The sequence below is a fragment of the Callithrix jacchus genome, chromosome 19 (assembly GCF_049354715.1).
Source record: "Callithrix jacchus isolate 240 chromosome 19, calJac240_pri, whole genome shotgun sequence".
Classification (NCBI taxonomy): domain Eukaryota; kingdom Metazoa; phylum Chordata; class Mammalia; order Primates; family Cebidae; genus Callithrix; species Callithrix jacchus.
In genome coordinates this window covers 17,656,298-17,680,030 of record NC_133520.1, presented here as the reverse complement: position 1 = coordinate 17,680,030, position 23,733 = coordinate 17,656,298, and the positions used below count along the sequence as shown (strand labels likewise).

At 40.9% G+C, this 23,733-nt stretch overlaps 1 protein-coding gene across 24 annotated transcripts in view; it reads left to right on the top strand.

The window, feature by feature from the left end:
* Positions 1 to 475: 475 nt before the first annotated feature.
* The window catches only part of LOC100388062 (TATA box-binding protein-associated factor RNA polymerase I subunit A), a 40,797-nt gene continuing 17,539 nt past the window's right edge, over positions 476 to 23,733 (top strand). Inside the window, exons 1-8 of one of the 24 annotated variants that reach the window (XM_078356648.1) lie at positions 476 to 617; positions 2,109 to 2,229; positions 6,789 to 6,975; positions 7,077 to 7,272; positions 8,442 to 8,564; positions 12,750 to 12,919; positions 16,727 to 16,840; positions 19,841 to 20,039. In XM_078356648.1, coding sequence (XP_078212774.1) covers positions 8,444 to 8,564; positions 12,750 to 12,919; positions 16,727 to 16,840; positions 19,841 to 20,039 — 604 coding nt within the window. In that variant the 5' untranslated portion in view covers positions 476 to 617; positions 2,109 to 2,229; positions 6,789 to 6,975; positions 7,077 to 7,272; positions 8,442 to 8,443. Of the gene's footprint in view, positions 618 to 1,059; positions 1,245 to 2,108; positions 2,230 to 6,785; positions 6,976 to 7,076; positions 7,273 to 8,431; positions 8,565 to 11,882; positions 12,044 to 12,749; positions 12,920 to 16,726; positions 16,841 to 19,840; positions 20,040 to 23,733 lie in introns of those variants that run through there. The other 23 variants (XM_078356649.1, XM_078356642.1, XM_078356647.1 and 20 more) reach the window with 23 other exon arrangements.

The window sequence follows — 23,733 nt, the reverse complement described above, 5'->3', positions numbered from 1 at the left end:
TGAGCAGGGTGCAGTGCGGCAGCCATGGCACGGTGGGAGCCTCGTGCTCTCCGGCTCTACCCGCGGGACCAGACCCCTGCAGCTCCCGAGCCAGCAGAGCCAGGACGTGCCTCGGGAATCTGGGTGCTCCCCAGGTCCCGGGGCATTCGGGGACGCCGCGCCTTCCAGCGTCTGAGCTCCATCCCGGGTCCGGGAGATCAGCCCCGCGCACCCGGGTTAGAGTGAACCCCCCCGCCCTGCCGATTGTCCCAACGCCGGGGCCAGGGGGCGCGGGGCCCTGTGTACGTCCGGCTCCGACACATCATCTTTGTATTCCATCTCTTTCCGCCGCGCCGTGTCTCCTGGAAGCGTTTCCGGCCCCAGTGACTCGAGCGGGTGAGGCGAAGGAGCAGTTCCGGAGCGTGTCGCGCAGGCTTAGGTGAGTGCGCGTGCGCCCGGTAGAGGCGGCCCTGCGGGCTTGCCGTACACCGCTTCCGGGACGCGCCCGGGGCTACTCCGCTGCAGAAGGTTTGTGCGGTTCTGCGCCGGCTCGCTGAGGAGCTCGGCTGAGGAGCGGACGTAGCGGGCGGCGACTCGGTGGGACCGCAGCGCGCTGCAGCAGCTCCCGCCCTGGCCAGGTAAGCTGCGGGACCCGGGCTGCCTGACTCGCCAGTGGCAGCCTGCGGCCTCGCGCCGTACCGCAGGAACCCTGAGGAGTGTGGGGCGGCGCGGAGGTTGCGGCTCTAGTTCTCCGAGCGCAGCCCTCTGGACTCCGCAGGGCTGCAGGGTTGCGGGGTGGCTGTTGCTGAGATCTGGGAGTGCAGCCCGGCGGCCCCACTCCTTTCCTACCGCCACTTCCTCCTCCCACGACCGGCGGCTCTCACATCCCGCGCTAGGTCGCCGCAGCGACAGGCCACTTGTGCCGGCTACAGGCGCTATCTGACGGGGGTGGGGGTGGGGGAAGTGGTGAGGGAGGAAGGGCTCCCGCTCAGGTCCCACAGGGCTGGCCGGGCCGCTGGTGCGTTCCGTGGCTGGAGAACCAGAGCCGGGATCCTGTCCCACTTCCGTTTCCTTTTATAGTAAGGCCCAGCGGGAAAAACCTTCTCAATTAAAAACCCTACACCGCGTTGCCCCTGGGCTGCAGGCGCCAGGCTGGGTGTGTGCTGCTGGGCATGGGCGTGCTGAGGAGCTCGGCTTCGCCGACGCGGTGGGCGGCGGCGGGGCGGGGACTGCACCGCGCTGAAGCAGCCTTGCTCCCTGGCCAGGTAAGCTGGGCGGGGGGCCGGGCTGCCTGAGTCGCCACCGGTGGCAGCCTGGGGCCTCCCGTGGCACTGCAGGGACCCGGATGCGTGGGGGCGGCCCGAGGTTGCAGCCCCAGTGTTCTCGAGCACTGCCCTGTGGACTCGGCGGGGCTGCGGAGCGGCTGTTGCTGGGATCTGGGGGTGCAGCCCAGCGGCCCCACTCCTACCGGCCACTTCCCTCTCCCACGACTGGTGGGTGGGTGCAGCGGGTACTGGGCGGTGCTCTCGCATCCCCGGGTTGGGTGTGGGGGGGGGTGCTTGTGGCGGACGGCCACCCGGCGCCGGCTAGAAGTGCTGTCTGGGGGTTGGGGGGGCACTTGGGTCCTGCCGCCGGGCTGGACGGGCTGCTGGTTGCGTTTCCCCATCCTCGCTTGGCGCTGGCATCAACTCCCGGTGCCGGACGGCAACTGGGTTGGGGTCGCCTTTGGGTTCGCTGTCCCCGGAGACCCTGAGCTAGGATCTTTTTCCCCTTCCCTTTCCTTTTATAATAAGGCCCAGAGGGAAAAAATTATCACTTAAAGACTCCACACCCCGCCCTTGCCCCTGGACTGCAGGCGCCGGGCCGGGAGCACAGCGGGGACCTGCCGTGGGCTAGGCCCCTTCCCCAAGGCAGGCACTGCCTGGCAAGGCTGCTGGTGGTAGATCTGGCCACAAATGGTGGAGAACATTGAGGACAGTTCCACCCCCCTTGGCTGTGCTGAGCCCATCTGGAGTGTTTCTGGTTCTAATCACAAGTGGAACAGTTTCAGTGCAGCTTACAGGTTCATGTTAGTGATGAACTTGGGTGGAGGTGGTGACACAGCTTGTTCTCTCCTCCTTGGCTCTTAGTGTATCCAGGATCCTGAGCTGCCAGGGGCCTGGTGACTCCCTCCCAGAGCCCTGCCTTGGCTGAGCTGGTCACCGCTGCATGTCCCGGGCTGCCAGCCTGCCTGTCATCTACAGTGCACAGGTATGCATGTGTGTGCATATGTATATGCACCACACACATACCCATGCTCACACTGCACATGTACCATGCCCATCTCACACACCCCACACACATACCCCATACATAACACACATACCCACCTGTCACATACTACAAACATGCCATGCCCACTTCACACTACACGCACATACCCCATACACACCACACATACCATATCCATCTCACACTGCACACATACCATGCGCACCTCACACCCCACACACATACCCCATACACACCACACATATCATATCCATCTCACACTGCACACATACCATTCGCACCTCACACCCCACACACATACCCCATACATACCACACACAACACATGTATCATACGCACCTCTCACACACTACAAACATGCCATGTCCATCTTTCATATACCACACACATACCCCATACCACACATAGCATACCCACCTGACACACCACACACATTCCTAATACCACACACAACACAGATATCACACCCACCTCACACATACTACACATTACCACACAGGACACACATACCATGCCCACCTCACACACCCCACATACTGAACCAATATACACCACACACATATCATACCCACCTCACACATACCACACACCATGCCAACCTACACACACCACACATACGCCATACACACCACACACAACACACATACCCTCCTCATACATACCCCATACATACCACACATGACACACATACCATGCCCCCCACACACCCCACACACTAAACCCATATACACCACACACATATCACACCCACCTCACACACACCCCATACACATCACATGCATATCATAACCACCTCACACACCACATGTATACCATGCCCACTTGACACACACCAGGCACTTAACCCGTATGTCCCACACATACACCACACACATACCCACCTCACACACACAACTCACACCCCATACACACCACACACAACACACATATCCACCTCACACACCACACACTACATATATACCTTGCCCACCTCTCACACACCATACGTGTATCGTACCCACCTAACGCACATACCCCCCCCACAACGCACATACCCCCCCACAACACACATACCCACTTCACACACCACATATATACCATGCCTGTCTCACAGACCATACGCTTAACTTATATACACCACAACCACCACACATACTACCATGCCCACCTTATACACACCATACACATATCATAGCCACCTCACACACCCGCCATACTTAACCTGTATACACCACACACCACATATATACCATGCCCACCTCACACACCCCAGATACACCGCATATGTACTATACCCACCTCACATATCACACACTACATATATACCATGCCCACCTCAGATACACCGCATATCATATACATATCATACCTCACACACATACCCCTTACACACCACACACAACACACATATACCCACCCCACACACCACATATACACCATGCCCACCTCAAACCCCACATATTCAACCCATATACACCACACATACCATGTCTACCTCACACACACCATACATATATCATACCCACCTCACACACATATCCCATACACACCACGTGCATATCATAACCACCTCTAGGCTAGAATATCTGAGGGTGTGTGTGTGTGTGTGTGTGTGTGTTTGTGAGAGAAAGAGAGAGACAGAGACAAAAGAGACAGGGGAGAAAGAGAGGAGAGAAAGAAGAGAGAGACAGAGAGAGAAGGGGTAATACTAAAAGCCTGTATGGAAATTCACTTTGGATACAGATGTGCTAGGTGAAACCTTGCAAGACTTAGCAGAGCTTGCCTGCTGTAGGGGAAAGGGGAAGAGTGATACTAAAGGTCATGGAGTGCTGGGAGACATTAGATTTCCAGCCCAGCAATGCAGCAATTTCACTAATACCTTGAGTACTTAATTGAGAATCCAGAACCAAGTCTTAGGAGAAAGAACCACACAAAGAGTAAGGGGAATATGCTAGGACTGGATATAAAACCAAATAAGACTCATACTGAAAATGAATAATACCAAATTTGACATGACCCAAAAAAATCCACTAATTAAGCTGTATGCCACACAAAACATAACATCCTTTAAAGAAGGCAGCATAATCCAGATTCCCTATAATTGTCACCTACAGGTGTCCAGCATAAAATTAAGTTTTATCAGATATGCACAGAGATAGAAAGATGTGAACCGTAAGAGAAAAGACAGTCTATTAAAAAAAAGTCTCTGAGATGATCCAGATGTTGAGAATAGCAGAAAAAAAATTTAAAGTAGCTTTTATAAATACTTCCAAGGACTTAAAGGAATAGAGTCATAATAAATGGGATGTCAAAAAATAAATGAAAACTTTTTAAAAAAAAAAGACACATTTCAAGACCTATGAAGTATAGAATTTGAATTTAAAAATTCACAAGATGGGCTAATCAGTAGATTGGACACCACAAAAATAACAAAAAGTTAACTTGATGATAGATAATATAAGATATTCAGTCTAAAGTTCAGGAAAAAAATGAATTGAACCTTGCTACTCCTCAATACAGGTGGTCTTACATTCATATAATTGGAGTCCCAGAGAGGGGAGCAGAAGCATAACTGCACATAAAAAAATATTAATGGCTGAAATATCCCAAATTAACATAAAAAGAAATGAACAATCTAGGAAACTCAGTGACTATCAAATAGGCTAATTACAGAGAAAATCACACCCAGACACATTATTGTCGAACTGTAAATAACCAACTACTGGAAAAAAAAATTTTTGCAGGCAGTCAGAGAAACATAATACATTACACTTGAACAAAAATCATAAAGTGATAGCTGACTTCTCATCAAAAACAACAGGTTAAAATCAACAGAGGGCTTAAAGTGCTGGTGGACAAAAATTGCCAATCCAGAATCCTCTACCCAGAAAAAAATCCTTCAAAATAGAAAGGAGAATAGACATTTTCAGATAAATAAAAACAAAAAGTTCAACACCAGTAGACCTCCACTGTAAGCAATGCTTAAAAAAAAAACTTCTGTCAGAATTGTGGCACGGGAAAGAAAATGGTAGGTAGAGTACATTACGTTATTCTTAACTTTCCCATTGTTACCTACTGCTCTGTAGAGGTGTTTGAGAACCTCAAGGAGAATCAGAAAGTTCTTCCTCATTTTTGGGAGAACATAAACTTTTAGCCATATAAAATCATTTCTGGATTGCTTTTGGTGAATTTATACCTCAGACCAAAGGGAAAAAAGTAGCCAGACTAAGCCTCTAGACTAGAAGAAGGTAATGATTATGTATGTTATTTTGTGTGTTTAGGTAGCCCTGCCTGTAGAGTTAGAGCACAGGCTTGAGTGAGGATAAGAACTAATGACAGAAAGAGCAGCAGAAAGAACTTTTCTTGCAAGCCCATAACTACTTCATATTGTTTCCGAACACAACATAAAATCAAGTATTTGTAGCATTTTAAGAAATCCATGTACAAACTTTTTTAAAATAGAATTTCATTCTGTTCCCTACTCTAGGCTGGAGTGCAGTGGTATGATCACAGCTCACTGCAGCCTCAACCTTCCTGGGCTCAGGTGATCCTCCCACCTCAACCTCCCGAGTACCTGGGACTAGAGGCATGCATCACCATCCCAGCTATTTTTTTTTTTTTTTTACTTTTTGTAGCGATGGGGTTTTGTCATGTTGCCTAGGCTGGTTTCAAACTCCTGCGCTCAAACAATCCACCTGCCTCGGCCTCCCACAGTGTCGGGATTACAGGCATGAACCACCCCACCCGGGCTCAAAGTCTTACTAGATGCTTTAATCATCCTTCCCCAAACTCTGATTCTCAAATTGTTCAAAGAGGAAACTCAGTGATTCCTGGGGGAGCCTACGCTATTATTCGTGCATCCTTACTTGTGGACAAATTTCTTTCTTGCTGTGACTTGAACGCAGCCTCCCTTTAGCTTTCACTTATTAGTCCTAGTTCTGTTCTCTGCTGCTATGAAAAAGGGTCTGATACTTCTTTCACGGATCAGCCCTCTAAATATTGGAGCAGCACACTGTACTTCCATGGGCCTCTAGTCCTTTTCCGGGGTCATCTTCCCTAGAACCCCTCAAATGTCTCTCATTTCACATGGTTTACCCATTTACTTTCGACTCATATTTCACTTGTCTCAATGTCCCTTATGAAAGTTGACCCCAGACGGGTCTGCAGAACAACCTCTCCTGAGAAGGCAAAAGAAATTCTCGCCCAAATTGTGGAGAAGGCCGTCGAACCAATTAAACCCAAAGCTAAAACTGTAATAGAAAATAATGCATGGATTTATCTGGTCACAGCCGCTAGCCACGCCTCCACTTGTGCAATGCCCCCGGGAGCTGATCCCGTTGTAGTGAATTTCTCGGGTAAAGTCACATTCTACTTTTTTTTTTTTTTTTTGAGACGGAGTTTTGCTCTTGTTACCCAGGCTGGAGTGCAATGGCGCGATCTCGGCTCACTGCAACCTCCGCCTCCTGGGTTCAGGCAATTCTCCTGCCTCAGCCTATTGAGTAGCTGGGATTACAGGCACACACCACCATGCCCAGCTAATTTTTTTGTATTTTTAGTAGAGATGGGGTTTCACTATGTCGACCAGGATGGTCTCGATCTCTTGACCTCGTGATCCACCCACCTCGGCTTCCCAAAGTGCTGGGATTACAGGCTTGAGACACCGCGCCCAGCCCTGCATTCTACTCTTTTGAATGGTCCCTTCACCCAGCCACCGATCTCTTGCCCCAATTTCCATTTGAAATAAAAGTAAGTCTTCCACTTTATGGCTGAGACAGACAAAAATGTAAAACTCGGGCAAAACCAATGGGAGCAGGGCAATTTACTGTCACTTCCCGGGTCATTTCCAGGGTCCAGGAGGGGCCAATGAGACGTCTGCAGCTGCTGGAGGAGTTAGGAGTGAGGCCGCGCGTTGCCTGAAGGCCTTAGGCGGGTTTTGCGCATGCTCATATAAAGCTCTCCTAACCGATCTTCCGAAGAAAATTTCACGTGTTTCGGGGTCAGAGACTGAGTTTAGCTTTACTGAGGAGCTCTAACTTTAGGCGGGTAAGTGCCGCGGATATCGCCCGTGGTTCCTGCGTTTAAATGGAACGGGAAGGGGTGTGTCAGAAGTCATCCATGTTCTTCTGATATTTCCTCCTAATACTGAAACTATTTTTTGGGGTCTGAGAACGAGAGAAGGGGGATGGAGAAGCTTCGGTTGCTTCTTTTGGATTTTTGAGGATTTGGGAAGGGAGGATTTGTGTAACTACTCCTCAAAATACTTGATGGGTCAAATTTAAATTCAGTTTTTACTTATAACTCATACTCCTAGCCACAGAATTTGATTTTAGAAGGTTTACTCTGGCTGTAATGCAAAGAAGCAGACTCCGAGGCAGGGTAGTTGTTTAGAAAGGTAACGCAGTAATCTAGACACAGTTTTAAGGGGTCTTGAACTAGGGTAGTGCTGTAAGATTGCAGAGAACAGGGGAAATTGGGGAAATTTAGGAGGTAATATCAGAGGTACCAATACTCGATTTCATAAGGGTAATGAGGGAGGGGCCCTGAGCATCTTTAGAAGTACGTCCAAATTCAGCTTGGCTTATGATTGTCTTTCTAGGTTCGCTTCTCACCTTCCGCACCCCTCCTCCACACACACCCCGAATTCTAGTCATGGCCAAGTAGTTTGGTGTTCTATTTCCTTTTTTTGTAACATCACCTTTCTTTGTAACGTTAGGCAGGTTTCATCATTTCACTGAGCCCCTCAGTTTTTTCAACCTTAACATGGAAGAAAGTAATATACTCACCTCAGGATTGCTGTGAGAATTATATTAGATAATTTATACTTCTGGTACATAGTAGGGGCCTAATATTAGCTACTACTACTATTATTGTACTTCTTATATTGTTTTGTTATACAAATAATAACAAAACTTTATTTGTAGCTAATTTTATTCATCTGGACTTGACATTTTTTAAATTAGAGGACAGTATCTTATTTTTCTTTATATAGGCTTGAAACATTGGTAGTTTGGTGTTTTTTTTTTTTTTAATGTATCATTTATTTTGGCTGTTGCTGACATAATTCATCTTTTACTTTAAAAGAGCTCACAGGTGTAATTCATTTTGCTGATCTAATTATATTTATTAGATAAAAAGATGGCTGTTTTTCTGTACAACTCAGAAGACTGTATTAAGATGTACAGAGAGTAACTGGTATTCTCAGTCTGTAATAGGTATGAGTGATTTCAGTGAAGAATTAAAAGGGCCTGTAACAGATGATGAACAAGTGGAAACATCTGTGCTCTCTGGTGCAGGAATGCATTTTCCTTGGCTTCAAACCTACATAGAAACTGTGGGTAAGTAAAATAATAACACTGAACCATTGTAACTTTAAGAAGGTGGTAAGATTCCATACAGATACAAAATAACCAGGCTGGTTTAATTTTCAAGATAGGACTATATGGGGGTATTTTTTAGGCCATAAGCCAAAGAAAAAAAAATCTTTTTTCTTTTAGAATTTTTTGCCCTTGGATTAATAATAGATAGTCTGTATTATGCTAGATACACATTTTTTTTTTAGTAATACTTACTGAACACTTTTATCTCTGGCATTGACTATATATTTGAGAGTTATAGATGAAGAAGATACGGTCTCTGCCATTGAGGAAAACATACCTAGGAAGTGTTCCAGAAGTTACTGTTGAATTGCATTGACATTATTTCTAATAGATTTGGTCATGAAATATATATATATATATTATATTTATTAGATATATATATTATATGTATATATATTTTATATATATCATATATATGTATCTATATATCTATATATATTGAGACCAAGTCTCACTCTGTCTCCTAGGCTGGAGTGCAGTGGCCTGATCTTGGCTCACTGCAACCTCCGTCTTTGGAATTCAAGTGATTCTCTGGCCTCAGCCTCCTGAGTAGTTGAGATTACAGGCAGCTGCCACCATGCCCGGCTAATTTTTGTATTTTTAGGAGAGATAGAATTTCACTATGTTGGCCAGGCTGTTCTTGAACTCCTGACCTCAAGTGATCTGCCCACCTCGGCCTCCCAAAGTGCCGAGATTATAGGCATGAGCCACTCTACCTGGCCTAGATAAAAGAGCATTTTCTACATTTTTATCTAATGTAAATGCAAGCATGTTTTTCTATGGGATAGTTTTCCTATAAGAATATATTTAATATAAATAAAAGAAGCAATTATTTGTATGCTGGCATGTTAAGTGGTATAGTCCGGGGAATACATTTGAACCAGCATTTTACTTATTGCCCTTAAATATGTATTTTTTGCCCAGCCTTTTCTCCCCTTGACAGAGATTCCTTGGCTCCTAAAATTTTGCTTTTATTTTTTTATATTAATCTAAGTATCATCTCATTTAATGATCTCAGTAAGTTAATACTCAATAATTTTTGTGCTAGACAGTTTAGGTGGAAGGAAACTGAATCTCAAAGACATTACGCTCTTAAGTGGTGGTATCAAGAGTCAAACCCAGGTCTGTTTGATCTCAAAGACTACGCTTTTAATCACTGAGGTATATTTTTTAAAATGAGATAGTATACTTCAAGTGCCTAGCATAGTATCTTACGCATAGTGAGTGTTGAAAAATAATAGTGCCTTTCCTCTCCTCGTTTTATTTTTGCTAAATTAATGCACATGGCTTAAGGCAGATCTGAATGAATGATACGTCAGAGATAGTGCTACCTCCTCCCTGGCAGGGAACTAGTAATTTAAATTCCCTCTAGTTATGCCATACTTGGGCATGTTTCTGTTACCAGTGTTCTATAGAGGGTCTGAGTCAGTCTGCAAGTAGATACATTTAAAACCAAAGACCAAAATTTACATGCTTAGAAATATTTTACATGTCATAGATGGCCTGTTAAACCCAAAATACTGTTGGTCTGCAATGAGAAAATACTTGCAAGTAATATTGACATTGTTCTGGTAATTAACTATAATAGGAAAACAAAATTGCCTGACAATTACTGTATTTATTTTTTATGCTGGTAGGTATCTTTTGGCATTTTGAAGGGCATACCCAGCAAGCCCCTTATAATAAAAACTTTGAAGACGGGACAAGTCTGGATTGAAGCTCTATGATGAGTACCTAGAATAGTGCTTGGCACACAGTGGTGCTCAAAAAATATTTGTTGACAGATTGATACGTTTCCAGATTCTTTCAGTAGCATATTAGAAGTTAGGTTGATGACAGTGGTTCTTTATTGTACATCTCTATTCCATGTAAAAATGTATTTTCCTTGACAATTTTTTTTTCTTTTAAGTCATCAGGCTCATGTAAGACTACTTTTTGCTCATTAAAGAATGAAATGAAAGAACTTTTCCTGAGGTAACTAGGCTAGGTTGGAAGACAAAAGGGTATTTTCCTAGCATTTAGGTATAGTTGTCTAAAGTTGATTTGTGATCTCAGTTGTGAAAGCTTAAGAGAGAGAAGGGAGCTTAGCCTGAGAACAGTCCTCTCCTTTAGGTAAATAAAAGATGTTTTAAGGACGAGGTGTTTTGTTAGTTTCCTAGGCTAGCTGGCTGGTATTGCCACTGATCTTGAGCAGCTTTGGTATAGAACTTATAAAATGCAGCTTCTGATTCAGAGAGCTGGGCATAGTATATTGTAATAAGAGTCCAGGTGATACTAATGCTGTACGTTCCAGGACCACATTGACTAGCAAGGGTCAGGTCCCCCACGTGATTTGTATGTACATTCAAAAGTTTGAGAACTAGTTTGGTGCAGTCAGTAGTCTTCAAACTTTTCACTTATGTATCCCCTACTTTTTTTTTTTTTTTTTTTTTTTTTGAAAAATTGACTACTACCTTGCACAGTTTTAAGGTATCGTCTGAAAAAATTTTACTATATGTTTAATATTTGCAAGAAATAATTTCCAGGATGTTGGTATTTTTAAATAAATATGTATTACTTTATATGTGATGGAGTCCAAATAGCATAGGGTTGTAATGCCTTGCATTGTCATTTTAAGAAAAATTATGAAAAAGCTTTTAATAGATGGAAATTTTGTGTTCCTTTTTGTTGTACTTCTTGCAATAAAAGTATGCATCAACATACTTTTTTTGTTTATATCCTGTAAGTTTTAAGAATTAAAATTTTTTCTAGGTTGAGACGTCATCATTAATAGTTATACATAGCTGATCAATATAACATATATATTAAAAGTGTTGTTGACTGGGTGTGGTGGCTCTTGCTCGTAATCCCAGCACTTTGGGAGGCCAAAGGAAGAATCACTTGAACCCAGGAGGTAAAGGCTGCAATGAGCTATGATTGTGCTAGTACAGTCCAGCCTGGGTGACAGAGCAAGTCTCTCTCTTTCTCTCTCTCTCTCTCTGTCTCTCTGTGTGTGTGCATGTTCGTGTGTGTGTGTTGTTTTAAATAATCTATCGCTTTTTCCCAATTTTTGTATTTGTGGGTGACTTTTATGTATTTCTAGAATGAGAAAAGATTTAGCATTGATTCTGCTATATTTAGTTTTAACATAAATTTTGAGAAACCTTAGTCACACAAGTAAGTAGATGGCAATGAATGGAATTTATAGCCATGTATCAGGTCCTTGAACTTTTTCTAAATTATTCATGAAAAATTACATAGTGATTTATTGTAAAAAAAAATTATGTTTTTCTGCAGTTTTGATAAGCAAAGAATTGGGAATTGCCTAACTTGCAAAAGGAGATGTCATTTACTTTTTCAACACCTTCATTTTCACCTTCAGATAATGTGTAATGATTTTGATTGTGAAGCTTTTACTACATAGGCACAGCTGTCTAGGAGATTAACTTTTGGAAAGGGTATGTAAGGAAATCAAAAATCTGCAAGTCGAATCTTTGCAAAGTACCAGTTGGTCTTTGTGTACTTACAGTTACCCAGCTGGACTAGAGGCGGGGCTGGTAGTTATATGGGAAGAGAAGAGGAGGTAACTATGTACCTAGTCATTCTGTTCTTAACATGGGGATTGCCAATGTTCTCTTCTTAACATGGGGATTGCCAATTACATCTTTTAGAGATGTAAATGCTATTTTTTACAACTGTTTTAATCTCATTTGTATTTAATATCATTGAGTTACTAGGAATTTGGTCCTTAAAAAATAAAAGCCCACTTGGAGTTTGCAGAACATGGGAAGGTAGTAAAGACCATGTTTGCCTAGAATGACCTTGGCATTTTATCCATTTTAAATACCTGGGACTGTGCTTTTGGGGGCCTGTTTGAGAGATTTTCCCCAAATCATTTAGTACAAGGATGAAAGAATGATTGAATCAGATTTAAAGGATCTGGTGACTCTAGTAGCCCCAAAACATCAATTTAGATATTTTTTTATTTGCTAAAAATAATCGATGTGGAAGAGTGTGTTTCAAGTGAAGCTGGCTTTGATACTGGGAATGGGTTGGGTCACGTAATACCCACAGTTTACTTGTTAAAACTTATCAGAAGTAAGTGTTTTGAATAGTTGAACTGGAGTCATTATGGATGAAAACTCTTCTTTTTCATTTTTATAGCCATTGGAGGGAAAAGGAAGAAGGATTTTGCTCAGACAACAAGTGCTTGTTTGAGTTTTATCCAAGAAGCTCTGCTGAAGCACCAGTGGCAGCAAGCTGCAGAATACATGCACAGTTATTTTCAGACCTTGGAAGATTCAGATAGCTACAAAAGGCAGGCTGCACCTGAGGTAAACAAAGTTTGAGTTTGCTGGAAGAAATGATAGATTCCCAAGAGTTTCTGCCTCCAGCTTCACCTACAATAGCTTTTACAGAATCTCAATGATTTTGCTAAAAGCTATTAAAACTACTTTTGGGCAGAGAGTTTGTTATTGGGACCTTTTTTGAATATGTCTTTTTACCTGTTATTTTAAAGGAGACTAAAATATTCATTCATTCTAATAATTGTTTCTTCCCCCCCCTTTATGGATATTTCCCATCATCATATAAACATTTTGTTATTCTATCTTAAAATCATCTCTTGACCCCGACTTCCCCTACAGACTACGTGTTGTTGTTTTACTGTTTCAGCAAAACTTCTTGAAAGAATTATTCTTTTTCCAACTAAATTGATCCTTTTTTTAGTTTTATTAAGACATTGTTAATACACCGTCATCCATTTAAATTGTACAATTCAATGTATTTTTATATATTCACAGAGTTGTGCAACCAACCATTACCACACTCTAAATTTAGAACCTTTTTTTCCCCCATGAAACCAAAATCCTGTACCCACTTGCAGTCTTTCCCTGTTCCTCCTCAGAGCTGCCAGACACTGGCAGACACTAATCTTTTACTTTCTTTTTTTCTTTTCTTTTGAGGCAGAGTCTTGCTCTGTTGCCCAGGCTGGAGTGCAGTGGCACAATCTCTGGTCACTGCAACCTCCAGCTCCTGGGTTCAAGTGATTCTTGTATCTCAGCCTCTTGGGTGATTGAGATTACAGGCATGCACCACCACACCCAGCTAATTTTTTATATTTTTAGTGGAGACAGGGTTTCACTCTGTTGGCCAGGCAGGTATCGAACTCTTGGCCTCAAGTGATCTGTCTACCTTGGCCTCACAAAGTGTTGGGATTACAAGCGTGAGCCACTATGCCCAGCCTAATCTATTACTTTCTGTTCTGGGCGTTTCATATAAGTGGTGTCATATAATATGTGGCCTTTTGTAAATGGTGTCTTTCACTTGGCATAATGTTATCATGGTTTATCCATGTTGTGGCATGTATAAGTACTTCATTACTTTTATTCTCAAATAATCTGTTACATGGAACTACCGTGTTTTATTTGTCCATTTATCAGTTGTTAGACATTTAGGTTGTTTTTGCTTTTCAGTTATTGGAAATAATGCTTCTATGAACTTTTGTGTACAAGTTTTTGCGTGGATGTTTGTTTTAATTTCTCCTGGGTCTACACCTGGGAGTGGAATTGCTGGGTCATATGGTAACACTATGTTTAGCCTCCTGAGAAACTGCCAGACTGTTTTCCAAAGTGGTCACACCATTTATATTCCCACCAGCAATATCTGAGCCTTCTAATTTGTCCAATCCTTGCCAATATTTTGTTACTGTCCTGTCTTACTGATAATAGCCATCCTTGTAACCACAAGGATGTAAAGTGGCATCATCCTGGCTATGTTTTGCATTTCTCTAATGACTAATGATTCAGAGTGAGCTTTTTAAAACATATCACATCATGCCACTCCTCTGCTAAAAACACTGTAATGGCTTTCCATTTCATTCAGTAAAAGCCAAAGTCATAATTGCCTATAAATTTCTCTGTGATGTGCTCACTCCTTTTCCTTGTTTGACCTCTCTTACTTCATCTCCTGTAACAGGTTGAGCATTCTCAATTCAAAAATGTGAAAAGCAGAATGCTACAAAATTCAAACCTTTTTGAGTACTGACATGAGATAGTGACACATTTGCTTTCTGATGGTCAGTGTATACAATTTTTGTTTCATGCACAAAATCTTAAGAATATTGTATAAAATTACCGTCAGGCTATAGGTGTATATGAAACATAAGTGAATTTCATGTTTAGCCTTTGGTCCCGTCCCCAGTCTGAAACATTTCTGATTCCAAGGATTTCAGGTAAGGGTTACTTAACCTGTATTCTCCTGCTTGTTTTCTCTTTTCCATCCTCACTGGCCTCCTTGTTCTTACTTAAATGGGCCAGGCATATTCCTGACTGATTGCTTTTGCCTTAACCAGTTCTTGGAAAGCTCTTCAGATGTCACTATAGCTACCCTCCTTCAAGGCCACTTTTCAATGAGGCCTGTGTTGACTATTTAAAATTACAATTACCTTACTTCACCTGCAACCTGCACTTTCAGAATTGCACTCGTGATCTTATCTTTTGCTCCATTTTTTTCCCCTAACACTTGACAATTTAATTATGTTTTTTGGTTATTGTTTGTTTCTCTACATAGAATATAAATGTCACAGGGCAGGATTAAAACAGTGCCTGGTCTTGAACCCAGGAGGTGGATTGAGCCGAGATCGTGCCATTGTACTCCAGTCTGAGTAACAACAGCGAAACTCCGTCTCTTGATCTGCAGTCAGATACCTCACCTGGATTTGAACCAGGGACCTCATGACCTGCAGTCAAATGCTCTGCCACTGAGCTATACCCCCTTCACCTGAAACTCCGTCTCAAAAAAAAAAACAGCGCCTGGCATATACTGCTATATTTGTTCAGTAAAAGACAGTTTACCCATAGCTTTTACTAATACAGTCACCATTGCATCAGTTAGTTATCTTCTAGAGCAAAAACAACAACAACAAAACCGAAAAAAAAAAAGTTTAACCATTGATTGAAAATTTAATTTTTGGACTAAAGTTACATATACATGTAAAACACTGGACAAGTTACAGATTCTTGTCCAGATTTTGTTTCATAAAATAAAGGAATTGGATCAGTGGTTTTTTTTTTTTTTTTTTTTTAAGCACTTCTTTGGCTCTATTTGGATCACCTCGGGCTTTCACTGAAAGTATACATTCCTGTACTTCACCCCCATCCTGTTGAATCAGAATATTTATTTTTAACAGGTGCCCCATGTAATTCTTGTGTACAACTGGGTGTAAGAATAGCTATAATAATCTTGAAGTTTTTTTTCTTATTCCTGCTTTTTCCCCACTTCATTTACCCATCCCTGGTGGGAGGTGGTCCAGAATTGAAATTTTCTTTAAGCTCCCAAATACTACAGTGTGATATTCTACAAATGAAATCTTGATATCTCTGAGTTGGGAAGATGAGGATCATTATACCAAATGATAATATGTATATTATATATAATTATACCAGCGATAGTATGTGTATATACACATAAAACCAGTGTATATGTCCATAGAAATAATTGATTTACAGTTCAGTTTAATTTACTTTGAAGTTGGTGTTATCGATGTATTTTAAATATAGGTTAGAGAAATAGAGATTTGCTCTCATGAAAAAAGAGCTCCAAATTCTGTCCCCAAAGTTTTGGTGATCTAAGGATAAATTTTTTTGTTAAGATTTGTCCATAGCTGATGAAAATTTTTAAATTGGCATTCTAAGTATAGAATAAATGTAGTCAATAGTTGTAGAAATTAATGGGGTCTCAGGAAACATGTAGTTTGTTGCCCTCATTTTGCAGATGATGAAGATGAGGCTAAGACCAATGAGGAAGCCAATATTATTAGAACCAAATTTTCTGACTTTAATATTCTTCCTTCCATATCAGTTAAATATTTTATATTGAATATGTATCTCAACTGCCTATTTTCTTTACTAAATTAATAATGATACTATCATACTATCTGATATTTTATTAGAAATTTAAAAGGTTAAAACTATTATCACATAAAGAGGTAATATTAATTTTACAGGGTAGAGAAAATGTTGACAGTAGTGGTCTCTAGGAAAAGGAATGACAGGTTATTAATGTTGTAATCAGGAAAAAATATCTTAGAAATTGGTTAAGGCAAGAATTTTACATTTTGGTAGTAATTTCTGATTTGACAGATTATTTGGAAGCTCGGAAGTGAAATTCTATTTTATCATCCAAAAAGCAATGTGGAGACTTTCAATACTTTTGCTGACCGGATGAAAAATATTGGCATCATGAATTATTTAAAGGTGAGAATAAGGGCTTTGTGAATTTACACTTGTGGTATTTTTTTTTAATTGCTCATGTCATTGATAAGGTAGATAATGTAAAAAATGTGGGACAGGCTGGGTGCGGTGGCTCACTCCTGTAATCCTAGCACTTTGGGAGACTAAGGGTGGGGGATCACGAGGTCAGGAGTTTGAGACCAGCCTGACCAACATGGGGAAACCCTGTCTCTACTGAAAATACAAAAATTAACCAGGCATGGTGCCATGCACCTGTAATCCCAGGTACTCGGGAGGCTGAGACAGAATTGCTTGAACCCGGCAGGCGGAGGTTGCAGTGAGCCGAAAGTGTGCCATTGCACTTTAGCCTGAGCGACAGAGTGAGACTCCGTCTAAAAAAAATGTGGGACAAGGATAAGACATCTGGATAAATAAGAGGAAAGGAAAGAAAAGAGTGTTGTGAGAACCATTTACTTCCTGGTTTTCAGTCACCTCCTGTGTTCTCTGACTAAAAATTCCTTTTGTTTGTATATTTTTTCTGGCTGTCAAAACCAGTTATTTTAGAGATTGCAGTGGTGTTTCATTATGATGTTGGGCCAAATTCTAAAAGGTTTGTTGAAGTCATTACAGCTTAGAGTTGGTATTTTTAGGAAAAGGAAAGAGCTAAACAAGTTGGGAATATAAACACATTAAAATATCTTAATGCTCCTAATGTTTAGATGGAATCTTTACCTCCAAGTTTACATGTTCTTTTGTAAAAGTGTTATCCAAAAGGATTGAGACATTTTCAAAATATTGTATCTACCTCCCTGTATGTCTGAAAAGAGTACTTTTTCAATACAAGTTTGTAAATGCTTTGCTTTAAAAAAAAAGTTTCGAGTGTCTGCTTATGGGCCAGGTGCCCTTATGATTTTGTTCTGTGGTAGACAGGTATACTGTGAATGGAAATTAAGTGGAGGCAGCTTATGGTTCTACATAAGGAAAAGCTTTCTTTTTCCTTTTCCCTTTTCTTCTTTGTCATCCAGGCTGGAGTGCAGTGGCATGATCTCGGCTCACTGCAACCTCTGCCTCCTGGATTCAAGGCATTCTTCACCGCAGCTTCCCTAATAGCTGGGATTACAGGCATATGCCACCATGCCCAGCTAATTTTTCTATTTTCAGTAGCGCTGGGGTTTCACCATATTGACCAGGCTGGTCTCTAACTCCTGACCTTATGATCCACCCATCTTGGCCTCCCAAAGTGCTGGGATTACAGATGTGAGCCATTGTGCCCAGCCAAGAAGAGCTTTCTGACTAAAATGAGAATGGCCTACCCTGATGTGTGCTCTGCATCTCTTTTTTTCAGGTAGTAACTGGATAGCCATTTGACTGAGGAGGGAGTATTGAAGTTTAAACTGTTGGTTAGGTCCCTTTTGACTGATAGAATCTACTCAGTTGAAGTAAAAAAACTGAAAGGGAACCTAATTTCTCCATGAGAGTCTGTGAGAGTGATAATTAGGATAGATAATAAAACATTTTTTTGTTGTTAATAATTTTAAAAACACTTATTGCAGTTTACCAGTCCAGGTGCTAGATATGGTTCTTATAGTAGAGGAAGGTCATGTAAATGGAATGAAGTGTTACGGGTACCATAGTAGAAATACAACTCATAATGAGAAGACAAAGGAGAAGACGTCTTCTAGTTCTCTGGAACTAGAGAGGGTTAGGATTTAATGGGTTGGAGAGTCAAGAAAAGAATGAAAGTAATACTTGAGATTAGTTTGAAAAGCAATTGTGTGTTCACTAGGCAGATTAGGGGAAAGGGCAGTCCTGCATGGCAGGGATTATAAAGAGTTCAGTAGCCCTATATCCGATACTTTAGTTGCTCTAAAAATCACTTGGGTAGAGGTCAGGGGAAGTAGGCTGAGCCCTGTATCCCATACTCAAGGAACTTGGATTTTAATTCTGTAGTAAGTGGGAGCCATTGAAGGAGTTTGTGTAAATGACTAACAAGATGAGAGTTCTTTGGTAGCCCCTTGAAAGATGGATTATAGGGATGCAGGAATGGAGAGGCCAGTTTACAAATTATTGCAGTACTTTGGCTGTACCTAAATGATTAATTGTAGTTCTCATTATTCTCCTCTTTAATGTCTTCCTTTCTTCTAGGACTCATTCTTTGTGTAATTATTCTTCCTGCTTCTCCTGTATCAGGGATACACTTTCTATGTGAACTGAAGCCATTCTTCAACATCCCTTATTAAGATATTTTCTCTAAGCTTATATAATATGTATAAAATAGTAATATTTATTGAATGTCTGTTATGGGTCAAACTAGGTTTTAGGTGGATTGCAAATATTATCTTATTTAATCTTGAAAACACCCTTCCAAAGGGCCAATAATGTTCCATAAAACAAATGAGACTCACACAGGGTGAATAATTTACCTAGGTTTATTTTGTTAGTTTTCTTTTTTTTTTTTTTGAGACAGAGTCTTGCTCTGTCTCCAGGCTCGAGTGCCATGATACAATCTCAGCTCACTGCAACTTCCGCCTCCTGAGTTCAAGTGATTCTCCTGCCTCAGCCTCCCAAATAGCTGGGATTACAGGTGCATGCCACCATACCCAGCTAAGTTTTCTATTTTTAGTAGAGACGGGGTTTCACCATGTTGACCAGGATGGTCTCAATCTTTTTACCTCGTGATCCGCCCGCCTCAGCCTCCCAAAGTGCTGGGATCACAGGCGTGAGTCTGTGCCTGGCTGGTTTAGTTTTTAAGTGGCATTCATACGCCAAGCCCTTTTTTACCCCACTATATCACACTGCCTTCTATTGGTAAGTTTACATGATTGAGCTCATGTCTACATAGTGTTAATTGTTTCCTGTGTCTTTCTTCTTTGCTAGATTGTCCCCAGCATCAAAATTTTCAGTGTCAGGTTATTTGTATCCTACCAAGGTCTTAGCCCCGCATGTATTGTATATTTACTGAGCTTTTTTGACTAATGGTTATCTAATGGCTTAAATGGCAGTGTGCCCTAACTATTTTTGCAGATCTCCTTACAACACGCATTATATCTTCTGCATCATGGAATGCTTGAAGATGCTAAGAGAAAGCTGAGTGAGGCAGAGACATGGAGACATGGTGAAAAGACATCTTCCCGGGAAATATTAATCAACCTTATTCAGGCCTATAAAGGGCTTTTGCAGTATTATACCTGGTCTAAAAAAAAGAGGGAATTGTCAAAGCTTGGTGAGTGAATACAGGTAAATTTTTCTTGTGATGAGACTGAGGGGCTGAGGGATCTTAAAGAGTAATCTAGTAATTTCCCTATCAACTTCATCCAGATATTATGGAGAACAGACTTTTTATGGATTTAAAATTCTTGATCATCCTTTATAATATTTCTGATATATAAAAACCTTTAATTAGATGGTCCATAATTAAGTTCATGATCATTTTAGGTTCATTGCTGTTTCAAATGTGATTTAGTCAAGGATAAACAGCCAGACATTAGAGCAGTGAAGACAGATTTGATTCAGTAACTGCTGACAGTAGGAGAAAGAACTAAGCTCGATTCCAGTTTTTGTGGAGGTGACTTAGGGTTGTAAAGGGTGGGAGTGGGGAGCTTAAAAAGCAGAAAGCAGAACCCACAGTAAATTCTTTTGGAGTTTTCCCAGGCAAGCATTTCAAGAGGGGCTAGGGTCATCCTGGGGATGTGGCCTTGAACTGTTACAAACTATGCTGGTGTCTCTTCAAGTATGTATCGGCCAAGTGTGAGGCCTAGTCCAGAAGAGAGCTCAGAGGCGCCTGGCTGGAGTTCAGTCAGGAAGAAAGTCTTTGCCAGTTTCTAAGAAAGGCTGCAGATTTTCTTCAGCAGTCATTATCACATATAATAAACATTTCTTCCTGTGTGCTTAGAATGGAGTTTAATGTGTTTTGTAAGGTTGTTTCTCCAAATAATAATGTTTAAAGAATAGGTCAAGATGGTCGTTTCATTTTTGTACACAGGTTATAATGGACAATTTTCTTGATGTATTGACTACACCAGACGTTGACCATTCAGTTCTCAAACTGATGCCCCTTCTGTTAACCTTCAGTGGCATGTTATCTTCATTTATGTCCAGATTTGCATTTTTTGGAGCTGTATGATTCTTTGCAATTTGCTTCCCTTGTATAGTTCTCTCCATAATTTCTCTAAAATTAACCCCTTTCTGTTTTTATTCTGCTCCATATCTTAGCCCTAGTATTTATCACTTCATATGTGGTAAGCAGTATTTCCTTATTATCCTTATGTGATAAGTAGTATTTCACAAAGCGAGATTGCATCTCAAAAAAAAAAAAGTAGTATTTCCTTGGTCTCTGGGCATGTAGTTTCACTAATTTCAATTCCCTTCCCTATTCTTTGAAGATACTCTGAAATGCCTTCTTTGTCATGGTAATCTTGTGAGGTCTTTGTAGAGTTTCCTCATTCAGAATGCTGTCTACCCTTCAAGACTCATTAGATCCCTGTCCCAACCCCCCATTCTTACACCTTAAACCTAGTATATCAGCTGCATGTTCAGCTTGAATCATTGGGATCTTCATCTCTTGCTTTCTAACTGTGCTAAGGTTTTTCATGTGTATTTTATTAGTCTAGAGGTCTTCCCATTTAGACTAATTTTTGATGCCATATCTATCCTCTATTTGTTAGTCTTGTCATATTTTCTGGTGTAATATTTCTTTTTTTAAAAAAAACTTACTTGTTGATTAGTTTTAAAGTCAGCGTTTACTTTTCTTCTTACACATGGTTAGGTAAAACTCCAAGCAAATATTTGATGATTAAAGCTGTTGGAACATGGCATTTGTAATGTTACTCCTGTGGATAGATGATTCAGTACTTCTCCATAGCTGACAGTTCTGTAGCAACAATAGCTGATGGGATAATGTGTAGAACTCTTAGATGATCATTTACCTCAAATGTCTATTTAATGAGAATATAAGGTAGGACTACTTCTTTATAACCAGACTCATAGACATTTGGGATAATGTGTAGAACTCTTAGATGGGATAATGTGTAGAACTCTTAGATGATCATTTACCTCAAATGTCTATTTAATGAGAATATAAGGTAGGACTACTTCTTTATAACCAGACTCATAGACATTTACCATGTGAACTTGTACTCAGAGTCAGCTTGTGACTCATCTTGCTGCTATATGTATTGCTCTGTTGTGGTTGGGATTGATGCACTTGGTGACCAGAACCCTCCTTCTATAATAAATTTATACTCAATTTATGCTCAGGGATCTGCCTGTTTCTTTTTGAGACAGAGTCTTGCTGTCACCCAGGCTGGAGTGCAGTGGTGTGATCACGGCTCACTGCAGCCTTGACCTCCTGGGCTCAAGTGATCCTCCTACCTCAGGCTCCCAAGGACCTGGGACTACAGGTGTACACCATCATGCCTAATTTTTTTTGTAAAGATGGGTCTCACTATGTTGCTCAGGCTGGTCTTGAACCCCTGGGCTCAAGCAATCATCCTGCCTCCAAACTGCTGAGATGATAGGCATGAACCACCATTCCCAGCCCTTTTTAAAAAAAAAAAAAAGTTCCATATCATGTCTTATCTACTTTTCTTATCACCTCATTTCTAAGTTCATATTGATATATATTTAATTGATCACTGGGAAAAAAATACCAGTGCCTCTGTTTGGTTTGTAGTATCCTGTGCTTCTAATAGCTACTGTTTTTGAAAGACTTAAGTAATTTGCTTTGTAAACCTTTAAGACTGAGAAATAGATACAGAAAAAGCATATGAAACAAATGTGAGGTATAATATAGAAATTTAAAATGAACATTCATATAACTACCGCCCAGATTAAGGAACACAGTATACTGTCACCCTAACCTAAAAGCTCTCCCTGTGTGCCTTCCTGATCGCATTTCCTCCCATTCTGAAGAAAATCCCTCTCCTGACTTACGGTAATCACTCCCTTGTTTTTCTTTATACTCTTTAAACTCATATATACATTTGTAAACAGTGTGATTTAGTTTTGCCTATATCTGAGTGCAATATTTGGATTCATACTGTATATATTCTTTTAGGCCTTGCATATTCTGTTCAACATTGGTTTTAAGATGATATTGGATATAGGTCTTGTTTATTCATTTTTGCAGTTATAAAGCATTTTATGATAGACACACTATTCCTTCTATTATTGATGGCCATTTAGGTTATAATTTTGGGCCATTATAAATAATGCTTTGAAATTAACCCCTACTTATTTCTGTATACTGGTACACACAATTTCTAGTAGAATTTGTATAGAATATGTTTTGTGCGTCTTTAACTTTAGTATATAATATACTAAACTCTTTTTAAAGAGGTTACCAATTTGTACTTTACTGTCAATCCAATTCGAGTTTTCTTTTGTTGTATTCTTCTCAACGTTTGCTGTTGGAGTGTTCATAGCAGCCAATTTGTTGGGTGTAGTGATCTCTCATTTTATTTTCTTTATAGCTTTATTGAGAATTAAGATATAATTCACATACCATACAAATTCACCCACTTAAAAGATACAACTCAGTGTTTTTTTAGTATATTGACAGAGTTATGCAACCATCACCACAATATTAGGATATTTTTGTGACCCTAAAAAGAAACCCTGTACTCTACGTTTCTCCCTATCCCTCCAGTCCTAGGCAACCATGAATCTACTTTCTGCCTCTAGAGATTTGCCTTTTCTGGACATTTCATACAAATGGAATCATACAGTATGTGGTCTTCTGTAGTGGCTTCTTTTACTTAGCATAATGGTTATTTTTTCCCTAACAGAAAATTTTGATAAAGCATAATGTTTTTAATGTAATACTAGCATTTTGGGAGGCCAAGATAGGCGAATCGCATGAGCCTCTCTACAGAATGCCTGTCTACAAAAATGCCTCTCTATAAAAACTAAAATTAGCT